The following is a 16,942-nucleotide window of genomic DNA, read 5'->3' as shown; positions in this document are numbered from 1 at the left end:
CAGCAACAGACACCTGCTCAACACAATGTTAATACGTAGCTGAAGCAGTCTGAAGATACTGCATTCAGAATTACAGCATTGTTTTGTGTATGTTAAAACCGCCCTACAGCTTTTTCAGTATATAATAAAATAGGATCAACTGTGTTGATAAAACTACAGAAAGATTTTAAATGATGAAGCTTCAACAGAATCATCCAGTATTTTACCTGGTGGACAGACTCCACAGCGGAAGGATCCTATTGTGTTGATACATTGAACCATTGGTGCTATTGAACAACCTCCATTATCACTTTCACATTCATCAATGTCTTGGCAACTGTAGCCATTTCCTTGCCAGCCTAAAAATAAGCAGAGGAAAGATTAAAATAAATTGGAAAAAAAAAAAAAAAAAGTGTGACTTTCTTAATTGATCAGATCTTTTCTTAGAGCAGAAAAATACGACTTCTGAATCTCCCTTCACTAACACATGACAAGACCTATTCCTCACATAAGCAATGATAATTAAGGCTGGTCTTCAAAAGAGGTTTCAAATACAATGAAGTGGAGGTACACGTGCAAGTACGCTTTATTTTAATGACATTGCAGATGTTCCAGAATCAAACACAGTTTATTTAATCTAAAGAGGTAGAAATTCTGGTCCAATGGATACATGTAATGTTTTCAGCAAAGCTTCATTATAGCTCTGGTAAAATACTTCAAACACTCCTCCTACATCCCTCCCGTACATACAATGTACCTGACTCAGGAAAATAGACCATAGGTTTTACAGCTTGAAAGGATAATTAGATTTCTGTTAGGGTTGCTTAGGACAGCAGATATATTAAGTTAGACCTACACACGGTGGGTAGGATTCACCTTACCTATCACACTCTAATCATTCTGAGCTGTAACACTGTAAAACATCAGAAAGCACAGCAATGACAACAGAGCAGCAAAGCCCTAGGCTGCAGTAAGTGAAGACATGCTCACATACAACAACCACGTGGATAAAAACATAGGAAAGAATCTGCTTACTTTCAGAAGGCCTCAGGTACACAGTGTTCTCCAGCAAGACACCCTTGCCTCCACTGCCAACCTTAAATGAGGTCTGGAAAGGGGTGGATCCTGGCTGCACCCCTTCCAGTCACTCAGCTGCATTGCATACACCTGAGCTCCCCTGAGTTAGCTCTGCCTTCCCACCAGGTGTTCAATCACTGGTTCAAGCTGTGACTTAGCATTTCTACTACATGAACTCTTATTAAAATCAATGAAAAGAAATAGGTACTTCAAGAATTTAATTTGTCTGACTTATTTAGACGTCCATTAAAGGATGGGATAAATCATGCTTTAAAATCCACTTTCCATGTTATGCAGATAAGACATAACCTCGATGCATTTATTCTGTAGAATACAGATCAAAGATCTTCATGAAATCACTCCTATATGGATCTTCATTCTGCTAATGACATCAGTCCTACCTGCTGCCACCCCTCCCAGCATGAGAGCAAGGAAAGACGCCATACCTGTGGGGCAGAGATCACACGAGTAGGAGCCAAGTGTGTTGTGGCACTGCACAAGTGGATTCTGTGAACACGGAGGGTTAGGAAGGCTGCATTCATCTATATCAGCACTGCAGGTGGGGCTGCCAGGAGGGGACATCCAGCCAGCGTCACAGATACAGCTGTACTTGGGCTGCAAATACATAGTGCATATTTCAGAAGAATAGGAATGGGTAAGAGTTCATTTTATAAATCTTTTAAACTACAGCAAGAAAGCTTTCAGAGCATTGCACGGTTTGCACATTTTGTTTCTGGAATTGCTTTGATAGCATTTTTCATTTATTCCTCTTTCTGAATTTAACGATTTAAATAGTGGAAGGAGCAGCAGGCTCATTTATTATGTTCATCAAAATAACCTGTAATTTACCCTAAGTCTTCCAGAGAAAATGAACAGTAATTATAAACTGTACATAAACATAACTAAAATTCATCAACTTGCTTTGTACATAGGGTAAAGAGATCAGCATAAGCAACCTGAAATCAGCTTGGCTCTTTTAAGCAAAATGTTCAGTAACTTGCAAAGTGCAGAGCAAATTGCAAATACATTTTTTCTTTAATGACAACAGTTTTCTCTCTTCCGGTCTTTGCTAAAGGCCAGATTTCAACATTTACCTAGCTTCAGTCCAATTAAACCTAATGGGAGCTTTATTGTTGACTGACATAGGAGCAGACACTGTTAAGCCAGCACTGAATTCTTTTGAAAAGATTTCTCCACAAAAATGGGCAGAAAGCAACTAATGGGGTGTGAAGACTTCTACAAAATGAGAAAAAATTATGTTAGCACAAAGAATACTTGGTGTCCCTGGAACAGTGCATGGGTGTATAAGAGTGCTAAGTCTGCCAGAGTAGTTCTGGAGGGCTGCTCTGATTGGAAAAAGCCAAAGCTGGCATCTTCCATCCATCCCTTTAGAGGGAACACCTTGTACCCAGATTTTCTACCCAAACAATTGTCTGGCTTGTTGCAGAAGACCGTTCAAGTATATACTTATATTTGCCAAGTGCAGACACTTGGACTCTCAGGCTTAGAGTCAGAGACCAGTCAAATGGACGGTAATGAGCACTAAACACAGGCAGCAGCCACCAGACCACCTGTCAGCGTTCCATTGATATTGCTTTTCCCAAGGAAAATAAGAACCATATTTGTCCTTCTGAAAAATTTCAGTGATAAAATATTCCAGCAACTTCACATTGCACTCCCCAAATATTGAACAGCAAGAATATTATGTTTTGAATGACACTTTGGCTACCCAAAAACACTTTGACAAATATCTTTAAGAAGACACAAGGCATTTTCAGTACTTTCTGTTATCCTCAGGACATCAGAGAGATTAGGTTATTTTGTACAGCAGCATTTCTTACTGTCTTCCAGCAGCAGTGTATGCTACATAGGTCTGTGGCACCCGGTACTATTTGTGCTGTATAATGAGATGTATATTGCTCCTTACTTTGTTGGGGGTGTCTCGTTCTGCATCAACACAGGTACCATGCCCACAGAGTGTCTGAGATCCACCCTGGCAGTCATCAAACTTTGAGGCACAGCGGGGACCATAGGTTTCTGGAGTGCAGGAGCAGCTAAAGGTGAAAGCAAGAAGAAAAATTCCAAGTATAGTGCATAAAGACCACATTTTTCCAATTGTAAGGGATTAGTCTGCACTCTTTGTGTGATGTTCCTCACAAAATCCTTGTGTATTTCACAGTCTCATTAATAACCTTGCACAGCAGCAAAGCTGTCCAGTAGGGTCTCAGGAATCGCAGAGGACTTGTACATGTCCATGGCTGACCACAGTATCTTGTCACAAGCACAGGACCAGGAAAAGAGAGATGTCCAACACATGGCTTCAGCAGAACATGAGCCTGGAAGTTTGCACTTCAGCCAGAGAGCGCCTAAAATGTGCATTTCACTTTATGTTCCTCATATGTTGCCAGCTGCCTAAAGCTCTACCTCTAGCAATACACAGACATGCTTTGGCATCAGGGCTTGGTGCTTACCTCCAATCTACAATGCCCAAAGTCCCTGCCTAAGGAGCATCCCTACTCACCTTCCCAAGCTGTCATTCCTTGCACTCCCACCAAAGCAGTGCTGTGCCAACTACAGCTGACACAGCAGCTTTCTCTTTTTTACCCTGTAGGGCCCACCTTGGTCACAGCATTGCACAGAAACAATGAAACTGAAACTGGGAGTTTCTAAGGTAACTGTTCCCTTTTCTCCGGCCCTTAATTATCACATGGAACAAATCTGAGAATCCAAAATACCACAGAATGGAGCCACAACCTACAGAAGACCTCCAATCAGTTAGCTAACATCTTTAAAAAATGAAACCGAGACACTCATTTGGATGCAAGTGGTGTGCTGAAGTGCCTGTTCCTCAGACAGTATCTGACACACTCTTGCTCACTTGCTTTTAAGCTGGCCAGTGAAAACCAAGCTGCACAAGCATTTACCTAGAGAATCAGAATCAGAGAATTCTAGTGCAGCTGATCAGCTGATCTGGACCTTGGAGTGATTTATTAATACACTGTGCTATCCTTGTCAGGGTATCATGTGCTGAGCTGAAAAGGCAGTGTGATAAGCCAATTGCAGGTAACTAAACTCTGCACTCAGGACAAGTGACCTTGATGAACTTCAGTTTAAAAACACCACAGTATCTTAATGCTTGTGTGCAGTCTGCTGTACTGCAAAGCTGCATTGTAAGAGTCAGCAGATACACATTGGGAGTGCAGCAGATCGGCCTGGGCATGCAGACAGGCGGCAGGCAGGGAACCAGAGCAGTTCTGCATGTTCAAAGTACAGAGCCGCACAGTCAGCTCCAAAGGACACAGCAGGCAATCAGAGGCTCTGAAGGACGAGGAACACGGCACTGTCTCCTGGTTGATCTAGCAAAGGTTAATCCATTCCCAATTTGAAGCTGCTCAGCTTCGAGAAGCAGGCCACAAGGAGCTTCAACCAAAAATCAGAGCCTGCGGAGCTGTGTGGCACTGTGCTGGTCCTGTCCCCGCGCTAACAGCACATCCTGGGGAGGCCCCACTGTTCTGATTACCACACAAAAGTCTGGTGGATATGGTGACCCTCACACCGTTTGTCCAAATGATGCAACATTCCTATTGCGGTGCTGACCGGGGAAAGCATTTCCGTGATATCTACTTCTTCCTCATACCTCAGTGCTTTCGTGTATTAGAGCTTGAGGCCTGTAACTAAAGGACCTGAGCAAAGAGGAACTGCATTACCCTCCAACTGATGGTACAGCACTGTACCATCAAACCTGGTGTTACCCCTGGGGGCTGTGGAAAATTAAATATCATATTTTTTTTTTCCCCTCAGTGTGTGAATGCAGCAGTGCAGGAGCAGGGCTAGTAGGGTCACTGGATCCCACAAGTATCGGCCACCGGGCACTGTCAGAATGCATTTAGCATCCGAGGAGCACTCAGAAATGAATAAGGCGAGATGTGATTGGAGACTAGGAAGACCATACAATGGAGGTGAAGAAAGGATAGAACAGTAATCCTGAGGATGTAATGCAATACAGCGATTTGTATGACTTACAAAGCGATCCTCATTTGTGTGAAGTAACAGTGTAACATTTGTAGGAATGGCACTGGGAAATAAACTTACAGGAATCATGACTGTACAAACAATGAAAACACCTGAGAGAAGAACAAAGGATTTGTCTATCAAACCTTAATGTAATCACACACCTGTACACTGCTGAGCACAGCAAGGAACAAGTAAAGGCAGGATGCTTTGTGTTGTTTCCTTCCTAAACATCTGTGTAGAGGATGGCTGCGAGGATGCTACAAAGATCTCAGCAGGCTCTGTGCCACTGTGAAGCATGAGGAGCTGCATGAAAATTTCCCTTTTGTGAGGTTACTCCAAGAGCTGACAAAGCCATGCTTATAAGCCTGTCTTATGCCAAGCAAATTTTTGTGGGTGCTAAAGCTTTCATGTTGAAGCTGGAGACTAACTGCTTTGCAGAAGGCTGTGGCATGCTATCCAGCCACTGCACAGGGAGAGCTTTGTATTACATCTGAAAGTTGTTTATTATTTGCCAGTATGGAAAACAAGATGTGGGGCATTCAGGCCAGCTTGCCCTGCAAAGAGCAGCATATTTCCCAAGGAGCTGAACAAGGTTTGCCTCTGGCTGAGCACAGCTGGAGGAAGGTGAACTGCAGGGAGATGATGTCTCTGGGGCCCAAGCACCCTCCTGGCCTGCCTGCTACAGTCAGTACCTCTCCTCCCTTCGTCTGAAGGAAGCTTTGCCTGTTCAGGAGCTTTCCAGCAAGTCATAGCCTTGTGGAGCAGAGCTTTTTTCCTTGTCCATTGTCCACCTTGTCCATTTCCTCACTCTCCTCTGTCTCATGGGCAGGTGATAAATGAGGGGTGATAATCTTAATCCCCAGTGTGGTTGTGTGATAAACCTGGTTCTTGCTGCTCTTTTTGTGTCAAAACAAGTAATATAAACACGTCCGTGGTGCACTTGGCTGTACAGTATAGGGATTTTGCGGTTTCTCAGACTGAAATGGATTATGGTGCACAGAAAATACATCGACTTCTTTTCCAAACTTGTGCTGCAGATGGGATAGATGCTACAAACATAGCAGTGTTTTGTATAGGATTTCAGTGTATGGTTTTGAAAAATTACCTGTAGCTGCCTGCTGTGTTCACACAAGTGGCTCCATTCTGGCAGCCCAGCGCTGTTCCAGCATAAATCTGGCATTCATTAACATCCTCTGAGCAGCGGAGGCCCTAAGGTGAAATGGAACACCAGTTTATTTTCCAAGTAACAGAGAAATGAAGCAAACCATGGAGCCAAGGTTTAATATAGTTTCCAAACATACACAAACCACAGGCTGCTATCAACACAGCTTCCCTTATGAAGCATTATAACAGAACTCTATTGTTCAGCTGAGTTCTGCAATCCTGGCTATCAGAAGAGGGATGAAATATTTCAGATGTGTGCAGACAGCATATGGACAGTTGAGTATTGCCACCTCCCCCTGCTTCCCAACTTAATAGCAAAAGGCTGAGAAAACTTAATTTCAGGATGTTTTTATTAGGAGATGCTGTTTCATCAGGACAGAAAGCACATCAATTTTGACCCCAATCTCACTGGGAGAGCTTTCAAGCTGAGTGCCTTTGAGAAAAAATGGAACCATTCCATCTCCAAATGCATGTAACAGCACTATAAAAGCCTTTGCCAACAAAGTCTTTGGATTTTGAAATCTTGGGATGTGATTGATTACCGACATCCCCATTTGTTTTACTTCTTCGGGCTTCAATAAATGTCATTCCCTTCCCCCATTCCCTCCACATGATTGTGTCATGCAGGTATGTAGTTCAGTCATCCTGCTCAGCAAGAAATGAGGGCATACTGTGTCGGACCGCTGACTTCAGGGGACATCACCTGCGTGTAACTGCACAGAGTCTGGCCCCGTGGCTTGGGCTTCCATCTTTTAGGATATATGTCATTACTGTTGAGAATCAAATGTATTGCACTTAAAACAGATGATGACTCTGATAGGGTTATTTTGCTATTCAGTGTATATCACCCCATCCCAAACAATCTTAATACATACCTTGTCATGACTGCAATAAGCCAGGTATACCCTTGTAGTTAAAATACACATCATGCACTCAAGCTAAACACACACTCCTGGAGGCTGAAGACTCACCTTCCAGTTGCTGGGACAGAGGCAAAAGAAACCATCCAGCAAGTTCACGCAGGTCCCCGAGTTCTCACAGGGGTTGCTGCTGCAGGCTTTCCTCTGCAGAGTCTGAAACCCAGGAGCAGAGCAGGGAATTATCTTCCTTCTTATTTAGTGATTCTTCAGCATTTCTTCACAAGATGAACCCTTTATTTTTATCCTTTTTGGGGGGTTCCCCCTCACTTTTTCTTTCAGCAAGATTAATTTGCAAAACTTTGGAGCTCTTTTGAACATATCTGTATGAAAATACGACTAAAATATGACTTAGCATGACAGATCTGACACAGCATACTGTAAGCTCTGGGGTAAGAAAAGCTCTGCAAGATGTAAATACTATCAGAAACTGTTCCTCAATGACAGGCTGTTAGTGAGGCCAGGAGGGGTATCTTCATTTCATGTGTGACTCATCCAACAACTGCTTTACTGGCAGCACTAGCTATGGCTGCCACATGCTCATGGGGAAGCAGCCAGTGGCTGAAAATCAGCTATTTCCCATGCAATACAAAATCCAGTTCTCTGTCTTTGTCTTCAGAGATAGTGAAGGAAGAGTGTATTTTTCCTTGGTATCCAGTTGTTATTTTTCAGTCTACAACTGTTTTTCCTTTAAGGAATGCAGGCTCCTACACAGTTTATGTTTTGTAAGAAGGCATTTCACCTCCTTCACAAACCTTGGCTTTTTTTAACCTCCTGTTACCAGAAAAGCTTTTCCTCAGTGATATGTGAGAGGAAATAAATCATTTAACTTAATAAAACTTACTTTGTTTACTTGGGTAGAGCTCTTTTCTGATCTTCAGTTTATTTCCCATGTACTCACCTGCTCTAAGCTTTGAAGTTTCATGTCAAGATTTGTGACCTGCAAGAGAAATGCAAATTAATTGCACTTGGCATGAGGGTCACTGCAGAGTGACTGGGTGCCAGCATGCTGGCTGAGTGTTTTCTTTGGAGACAAGAGAAGAGCCACTCTGTGAAACCAGGTGATAATCAGATTGAAATCAGGCCCCATTCACTGGGATTTAAGGGTTTTATGCTGTTCAAAAGCTGATGGCTTTTCAACAGGATATATCCAAATTTGCCTACAAAAAGACTGTTCTGTGAAGATGCATTAAGGTGCCTATCTTCCTTAATGTGGACCTGTTGGAATTTGTCCAGAGGAGGGCCACAAAAATGATCTCAAGGATGGAATGCCTTCCCTGTGATGACAGGCTGAGAGTGCTGGGGCTGTGCAGCCTGGAGAAGAGAAGGCTCTGGGGCGAGCTGAGAATGGCCTTTCAGTATCTACAAGGGGGCTTTAAGGGAGAAGCTGTAGGTGCCCCTGTTCATTGCAGGGGATTTGAACCAGATAACCTTGAAGTGTCCCTTCCAACTCAAAATATTCTATAATTCTACAAACTTTAAGAATGTAAATACTCCAACAGGAAGGTTCAGGTGCTCACAAGAGTATGACAGTCTGACGTGGTGAGCACACTGAAAGCCAAGGAAAAGTTCAGCATATCTCAGTTGGTTAAAACCACAAATAGCAAGCAGAAAATGAATTAGGAGATATGATGGATACATATTAGAACAATTTCCCATAAGGGCAGTCTCACAGGCTATAAAATATTTTCCTATAAAGAAATTATGGCAGCACATTAAACATTTAAGCCAAGACAGATAAAGGATTTCCATCTTCTATTTTTCTGGAGAAGAATCTTTACAAGCTGGAAAAACTACCTCAAGAGTCTTTTGTTTCCACTGCAAGCATCTATAACACATTTGCATCCAAGCAATGGCATGTCTATGTAACACCTATAGGAATACATATAGTCTATAGCCTGAATTTAGTAAGATTTGATTTCCATAAACATCAGAGAACGTAGTCCATAGAGATGTCAACAGTGAACAAAAGAATAATCCTGGTAACTAAAAATTATGAGAATTACAGGCATGTTTCCAGTCTCCAGATACTGAATCAGTACCTTCTATGTCAAACATACTCTCTAAACTGATGTTAAATATGGACTCTACTCCAGTTCCCCGAATTGAAGCCCAGAAATACCAAAATGAATCAGTAGTCACATTATTCTGAAGAACAGAAAACTCAGAATGCTGCTGGAATACAACACAGGGGTATAGCTCACCTTGGAAGCAAGCAGAGAGACTTGGTGGGACACGTTCTGAGAGACTTCATTGGCTTTCTTAAGTTCTTGAATCTCTGCTTTGTTTTCTCTCATCTAAATTATTAAAAAGAGATGTGATGTGAAATTAGTTTTGCTTCCTCAAAAGCTTGAAAGCAAGCCTTACTTTTCTAAAAGCTTGGGAAAGATTTGTACTTTCTTCACCTTACTCTTATCAAGTCCTTCTGAATACAGACAAGTCTGTTCATACACAGTTTGATCTTTTAATTACTTTATGTAATTAATTTATTGCTTTACATATCTGCAATAGCTCAAATATTACAGTGCTAACAGAGATAATATAAAAAGACAATAATACCAAACAAATCAAACATTTGCTGAGAAAAATTCTGAAGAAAATTAAATTATTACTGTGCAAAACTGGAACTGAAAACACCTTACGGATAAGTAACTACGTCACCTGACTAAACATTTCTGCAAGATCTTCTTCATTAAGCTTTATTTTCCCCAGTGGTCCGGTTCTAAATTCAATATTTTTGCTGGAGCCAGCATGGAACACCAGGTTGCCCTGCTCTGAGGACAGACGAGGCCTGTTGTATTACAGGGGCAAAATAAAAATGAGTTAGTTGCACATATCTGCTGCCAAAAGTGTAGATTGAAAAGACATGCGGTAAAGCCATTCTGTTCCCATTAGTAATGCTTAAAGCCTATCTTATGAGCAAATCCATTTGCAATTGCTAATAGCACTGGTACTTACTGTTCATCATAAACGTTTCTTTTCTGCCTCTTTTTTCATAGTGGTTTGATTCACAGCTCAATCCAGCAAGCAGTAACAACAAAACTAACAGCCCAGGAACAGAAGCAGCCCAAAGCATTGCTCTCCTCCAGCTGTGCTGAGTTTGAAGTGAAACCTCTTGTGCTGAATAGTACTTTTGGGAGCCAGGCTGCCCTTTGCTCTCACACAGCTCCTTATTCACAAGGTGCCCATGCTGCTGTCCTGTCCTATAAGGGTAATCTTTATCTCAGGTATCTTAATTAAAGTTTGACAGTGTACAAATAATCCAGACACCCAGCACATTTTTTTCTCTTTTGCCTGCAGGAGCTTTGAGAGGTAATTAATCCAGATCTGCATGTGTCTGATCGTTGTGCTTTTGACCTTTGGACAGCCAAGCACTCAGTGCCTCGGCACTGCACAGCCCAACACTGTGGGAACATCTCACTAGCCTGCTCACTGAGGAACGAAAGATAATTTGGTAACGCTGAAAGGCCCAGAGCATTACCCCCCCAAAAATAACATATTAAAATCACAGTGGCTGGCAAGGAATATTTGCACTGAAGGAGCAGCTTCCAGCCAGTAATTCACTGAGCAGATGACATAAACAAATTAGCAGTACCAAACAGCATCCCATGGATTGCAACAGCAAAGTACAGTTTTAACCAAATATGGTTGCTCTGAATTGAAAATGGCTCAGTCTCCAGATACTGAGGAAATGATCAAACAGGGGGACTTGCTTTTTTTTTTTTTTTTGGAACATGTAGACTGTATTCACGATACACACTAGGACTCCCAAATTCAGGGCCAGCCATAGACAATGGAAAAGACCAAGGAAGGATTTGGGTAGGGCTCAAAAGTAGTTGAACAATGCAAAATCATCTGTTCTGAGAGCCAAAATTTGCATGTTGCCCATTTTCCTCTAACATTTCAGCAGCATCCATCTCAAAAGAAACATCATGTCTAACCTCATACCATGGACACCACTGCTCTTCAGGCCCCTGCTGCGTCCAGCCTGGCAACATGATTCCCCACGTAATCTCTGTCTATGATGAGGCGAGTAGGTCCAAGCTGCGACCCCAGCAGCAGCCATTACCAGTGGATATTTGTTGAAGAGCTGGGAGCAGCCCCATAGGTACTTGGGTCTATGACTCTGGAAGCCATGATGGAACTCACATCCCACCCTCCCCGGCCCTCCTGCACTCAGTTCTTGACCTTTTGTTTCCTTCTCCCAGGTGGTGGTTCCCAATTTCCTCACTGTACCAGGGACTCCATCTAGTCAGTCCTTGTGCTTTCTACTACCTATCAGGGTTTCTGCAGTCTCTTCGTCCCTCCAGACAGCTTTCTATGTGACAGCCCCTGCTACTCCCTCCTTTGATTTTGCCAGTCTCCCTATTCCCCCCACACAAGATCTTACTTTCCTCTCCCTGTTTGGAGCAGCTTTGTGTATCTTTTCCTTCCCTATGCTAGGAGCTACCTGTACCTCCAATCCCACCACAATTCATGTGTTTTTCTCTTTTGCTTAATAGTTAACTCATTCAAGTTGCTCACATTTCAAATCTGTACTGAAGAGAGCAAAACAGCAACAGTTGTAACTGCTATCTCTAGAGATAACAGCAGCTGCCATTCACTGGTCCTTTCCGTCTCAGACCTTCACAGAGACTACAGAGCTCCTGCACCTCCTGACCCCACGCAGCCTTCTTTTCTGCTCCAGTCTGCACTTTTCACCCAACAGGGAGGTTGTGCCCACAGATAAGAGGGCCATGCCATAAAGGTAGGGGACTGAATGAGCTCCACAGCTTTCACAGACAGAAATGATGCGAGGTCAAAGCCTGCATGCATCTCAGGATTAGGTTGGATGTGATAAGCATAAATATTAACGTCGCCTCTAAAATAGACAGAGGCACACTGTGAAAGTGAGTACAAATGCAGGACAGCTAAGGGGGTCGATGTTGCCGCAAGCAACTTCATCTTCCTATGAATAACTACAATGTCCAAGGCTGTCAGCTGCATTCCACCACCTTCACTGTTTCCTGGTTTTTTTGGTTTGTTATTTTTTTGGCATAAAATCTGGCCTGTTATTGCATTTTATTGTCTGCTTCTTTGAAAACTCATCTCAGAATTCAGTACAGTGATAGCCTGCTGACACGTTTCCTGTGCTTACACAGGATATGGTGCAGGCAACCCAAAGGTTACTGGCATTGCCTTGAGATCTGGAAGAGCAGAGGTGGTGAAGCTTCCCTCCAAACACACAGGCATTTGGGATAGCCCATCCAATTAGCCTGTACACACTGGTGCAGCTCTGGGTACCCACCTGTTCCTCAGCAGAATGTATTTATATTGTGTTGGGTGACAGCTAGAAGAAATATAGGACAATTAAACCTGTGCTTCTTTCCTACCAAGCTGGTTAAATGTATACGTAGTCCACGGACTTTTTCCTCCACAAAGTACCTGATATGTTGGCAGTTTTCAGCCTAGACTTCGGCTGTTGCCATACAAAATATTTTTTCTCTATTGATTGCTTTTGCATACTGAGTATGCATTGACTATCTGCTGACTGTCAATCTTTGATTCAAGCTTTTCTTTCCAACTAATTAACTCTAATAACAAACAACTATGAGCAACAAACCACTGAGGATAGGGATGATGTTGCTAACCCAAGGAGGAAGAAGAAATAACGCCTTTCAACTTCCCTCCTTGTATGCTTTACTGCTTAGAAAATGGTAGACCTGAAGACCAGGAGACTTTCAGTGTGCCCTGATTATAGGATGAAAACAGAGCTCTGGACACCTATCTAGGCCTTGCATAACACACTACTTCCATTATATTTTAACTTAGTTCTCTATTCCCAGTGAATGCCCCTTAGCCTAGCCAAGCTGAGAAATCTATAAATCATTTTAAGAAGAAAAATAGGTCCATCCTTTCAATTTTACCAAAATAGACTGGATTAAGGCAGCATTTTTTGGAGGAACAGAATGGAAACCCTGCAAGTATCTGGCATTAGTATAGAGACTGTTCATTATAACTAAAAGAGCTGGCGTGAACACCTCCTTCTGGGATAGATCATTCCATTACCTCACTGACGTTATAGCTGAGAAACATCTCTAGAGAGAATAGTTTACACACAGATTTGGCAGGAAGTAACAGAGCATTTGTTTCTACCTAATTCAGGTTGAAGTTCATCCTGTACTAGCAGCAACACTTTACCACCATCTTGTGCTTTGGCATGTAGCTGTGTGAAATGAAATGGTGGTGTCCATCTACTTCTCCAGTAGCGCGTGCTTGCAACGCAAAGGTTCTTCTGTAGAAGACAAGAGAGCAGAATTCAATACAAATTAATTGCTCCTAGGAAATCAGCTCGGATGCAGAGATATGACAGGAGTCTTAGCAATGCTCCCTTCTTAAGGGGGGAAATGCAGCTATGGAGGAGGATCTCAAAGCTGGCTAATTGTTAAAGAAAAACAACTCAAGTATTTTCAATAATCGCAGACCTAGTCATGTTGCTGCCTTAATCCCAAGTAATGCAAATTCACCTGAGTTTCTGAGAGGATGCCTCCCAGTACTCTTATCTACACATTCCTCAACTCTCTTTAATCCTTCTCTTTCTAATAATGCTCAAAAGTGACAGAATAAATTCTAAAGAACACTGATTACAAAGCACCAAAGTATATGGGGGATCAACAGCCACAGTATGGTATCTACTGAAACAGGGGCAGCTGAAGAACAACATCAGAAAGGTTAGTTCTCTGGTTAAGGGGTGGCTGCCCAAAGACATCAAAACTCAGGAGCCCCTTCTCCTTTCCTCTACCACTTCCTCTTCATACACATCCGCAAAGCTTTATGCAGCACCTTCCTCAGGGGCTGCAGCAGCTGCCATACTCCATTTCCCACATCACTCCTTAAAGATTTCTTCTGCTTCTACGGTGCGCTGCCCTCTGACACCTGCTTAAGATTTTGCTCCCTCCACACAGCTGATGAAGTTAATCAATTACCTGCTGATGAAGTTAAACCAGCTGACCGGGGAATCCAAGTTTTTGGTTTTTAATAGTAAATAACAAAGAGTTTTGACTTCAGCTGTAATTTATTTACTTTCCCAGTTCACCCTTGGTTCCTTTATCACAATGAAGGCAGAGATAACGTATACCTGTTTTTTCCTGTGTTGCAAGAGTCACACTGTGTAACAGCAAATGTTGCTTTTACAAACCACCACATTGATGCTTCCTATTTTCTGTTTCATTGTCTTTTTAAAATTAGGTCAGTTACATTGGTTTTATTATTCTCTATAGACTATTCCAGTCCTTTCAGCATACTCAAATGGCTTTAATGTATGCAGTTATTTTTTAGGGAGTACCACTTGCACGTCACCCTTCACCATCACCAACCCCAAAGCCAAGAATGGACCAGGCTGCACAACCTCTCTCTGATTCATTCTACTCTGTACTCTTGGCTTCATTGAGAGGATTAAACCTGAGCTGCACTCTATGTTCATACATCATTTGCTCTGCATTGATGTTGTGACTGCAAATATTGGCATGCTGTCACAACACAAATATAAGAAAATAAGACTGGTTAGACTGAGAAAAAGATCCATCGAGGTCAGTATTCTGTCTCCAACAATGGCCAAAAGTTAGGAAAGGAAGGGAATATGACATGGCAAGCATACAGAGCTCCTAAGTATCTTCTTGGCTTCTATCTATCGCAACTCGGGAACTTCAGACAGAAGCCTACCAGCCTGGTATTCTTTTCTTCCAGCCTTCTCCTGAACTTTTTCCTATGCTTTACCTTGTAACATTGAATAATGTAGACTGAATAATGCCACATGGTAAGTAACATGAATACACAGTCAAAATGCCATTCAGAATCATTAGTTCTGGATAGAATCCCATTTTAAGTGTAATATTTATAAACAACATGATTTTTTTTTTTTAAATATGCATAGGGCAAACATCTGAATAATCAAAACTATTTATTACTGTCCAGTTGTAAGTAAACATATTAGCATCATGAAATTATTTTCCTTCCAAATTTCTTTTAGTCTCTCCTACTCTGATTCTTGTTTCATCAGAACTGTTGTCAGAACGACCCTTGTCCATGCTTCCTCCCACTGTCAGAAGACAAGGCAGAAGAAAGTCCAAGAGAACAACCCAGCTTCCTTGTGATGCCCAGATGGCTGGCTGGGCATCTAACACCATGCTCCTCTTTTCTTGGACAGCTGTATCAATTCCCCAGCCCTTCTAATCAAATACAGATAAAAATAACACAAATCTCTCCACATTCCTCACAGTAACATTTAAACTGAAACATTTTCACTACTCAGTACTTCATTTTCCATGGTGTCTTAGATACCAGTTATCTCTTCAAGCAAGTTGTTACTAAACAAGCATCAACTTCACTTAAAGAGATCTGTTACACTGGAATACTTACATTTGCCCAGACAAAAGGAGGATGTTTGCTGGAATTCATTTTAAACTTTATGCCTAGTTTTTTACACTATAGCATGCATTTTCCTTGACTATTACTTTATACACTACTTATGTAAGGTCACCCTGAAATGTTAATAATCCTCAGGTTATTAACTAATTATTAGTTCGTTTTCTCCAAATTCTCACTTTATTTAAATTAAACAACTTAGAATATATATGTAATTTCAAAATCCACCTCTGACGTTGTGGGCCAGCATAATAAAATAGGAGACATTACTTTTGGAGCAGTCCTTGTATAATTCATCATTTATACAGTAAGACCATTAAATGTTGAACTTCAGTATGAACAGCAAGCTAATAGAACAGAAGAATCAAAGGATGGGCTGGGTATGAACAGTTAACCCAAGAGAGGTTAGGAATAGTTGCTAAATGTTCTATTTGTATTAGAAATTTGCAATAGCTGTTAGCACAGAATTATACAGCCACACACATGGGAAGATGCACCTAATCTGGAAAACGTTGAGTCCATGTATAAAAAACACTCAAACCCCTGATTTATAGGAACAGTATTTCAGTAATTTCACCATTTCACAGGTTTCTTTGTATGGGGACACTTAAGTTGACTCAGACTACAGCCAGCTAATGCAGGTAAGATGTTCTGTAGGCAATGTGCAAGCCTTACAGCTGGCTGCATAAATACGGCACCGACCACCATGAGATCTTTTCCTTGGTGGAGCTTCGCAAGGCTGAGGACGTTCAGCTCATTATGTCATGGAGATAATGAGAAGTAGTCCATACGCGCAGAATAAGCAAGTCATGCAACCAAAAACCAGATTCTGGAAGTTTCCAGAGCTGTCTTCCCAATTTCACCCATTTACCTTTCAGCTGCTTTGGTAATCATACTTAATTGCTGTGAAAACGCTAAGGCTGAAGCTGCAAAGCACGGCACTGATGTGGGCTGCAAAGCACTTAGTAGAAAGCTGCTCAGAAAAGGAGGCAACATGATCATTGAGTGAGGCCAAGCAGCTGCAACCCAACAGCACTCAGCAAAGGAGTCTATTAATGCCAAACAGGTGGGAAAAGAAGCACTCACTCAATTTAGCTTCACTTCTATTACAAGGTTAGAAGATCTATTATTACATCTCTCAAGAACCAGAATATGTAGTAACTAGTTACTGATCTATTAGATACATCTACACAATAAAAATCACCTTAACAGACAACTATGGTTTGTAACATCACCAGCTTGCTTTTTGCGTAGTTTAGTAGTAGGCACAGCCTCACATCAGTCCAGCAGTTTCTGCCACTGCTGTGCTACTACAAGAGATTACCTAACCTGAGGTGGTCTTTTATTCTTTACAGCCTGCTCCATAGCTCTTTTAGGAGAATCCATTT

At 41.9% G+C, this 16,942-nt stretch overlaps 1 protein-coding gene across 3 annotated transcripts in view; it reads right to left on the bottom strand.

The window, feature by feature from the left end:
• Positions 1-14,055, bottom strand: part of LOC104911438 (cubilin-like) — a 30,584-nt gene extending 16,529 nt beyond the window's left edge. The window contains exons 1-10 of one of the 3 annotated variants that reach the window (XM_019616399.2): positions 13,974-14,055; positions 13,287-13,425; positions 9,813-9,942; positions 9,356-9,448; positions 8,053-8,091; positions 7,206-7,307; positions 6,176-6,279; positions 2,984-3,110; positions 1,503-1,671; positions 207-338 (exon numbers count right to left, since the gene is read on the bottom strand). In XM_019616399.2, coding sequence (XP_019471944.1) covers positions 207-338; positions 1,503-1,671; positions 2,984-3,110; positions 6,176-6,279; positions 7,206-7,307; positions 8,053-8,091; positions 9,356-9,448; positions 9,813-9,824 — 778 coding nt within the window. In that variant the 5' untranslated portion in view covers positions 9,825-9,942; positions 13,287-13,425; positions 13,974-14,055. Of the gene's footprint in view, positions 1-206; positions 339-1,502; positions 1,672-2,983; positions 3,111-6,175; positions 6,280-7,205; positions 7,308-8,052; positions 8,092-9,355; positions 9,449-9,812; positions 9,943-10,109; positions 10,433-13,286; positions 13,426-13,973 lie in introns of those variants that run through there. The other 2 variants (XM_010712617.3, XM_010712616.3) reach the window with 2 other exon arrangements.
• Positions 14,056-16,942: the final 2,887 nt, after the last annotated feature.

Source organism: Meleagris gallopavo, chromosome 6 (assembly GCF_000146605.3).
Source record: "Meleagris gallopavo isolate NT-WF06-2002-E0010 breed Aviagen turkey brand Nicholas breeding stock chromosome 6, Turkey_5.1, whole genome shotgun sequence".
Classification (NCBI taxonomy): Eukaryota; Metazoa; Chordata; class Aves; order Galliformes; family Phasianidae; genus Meleagris; species Meleagris gallopavo.
This window is presented reverse-complemented; position numbering and strand designations above follow the sequence as displayed.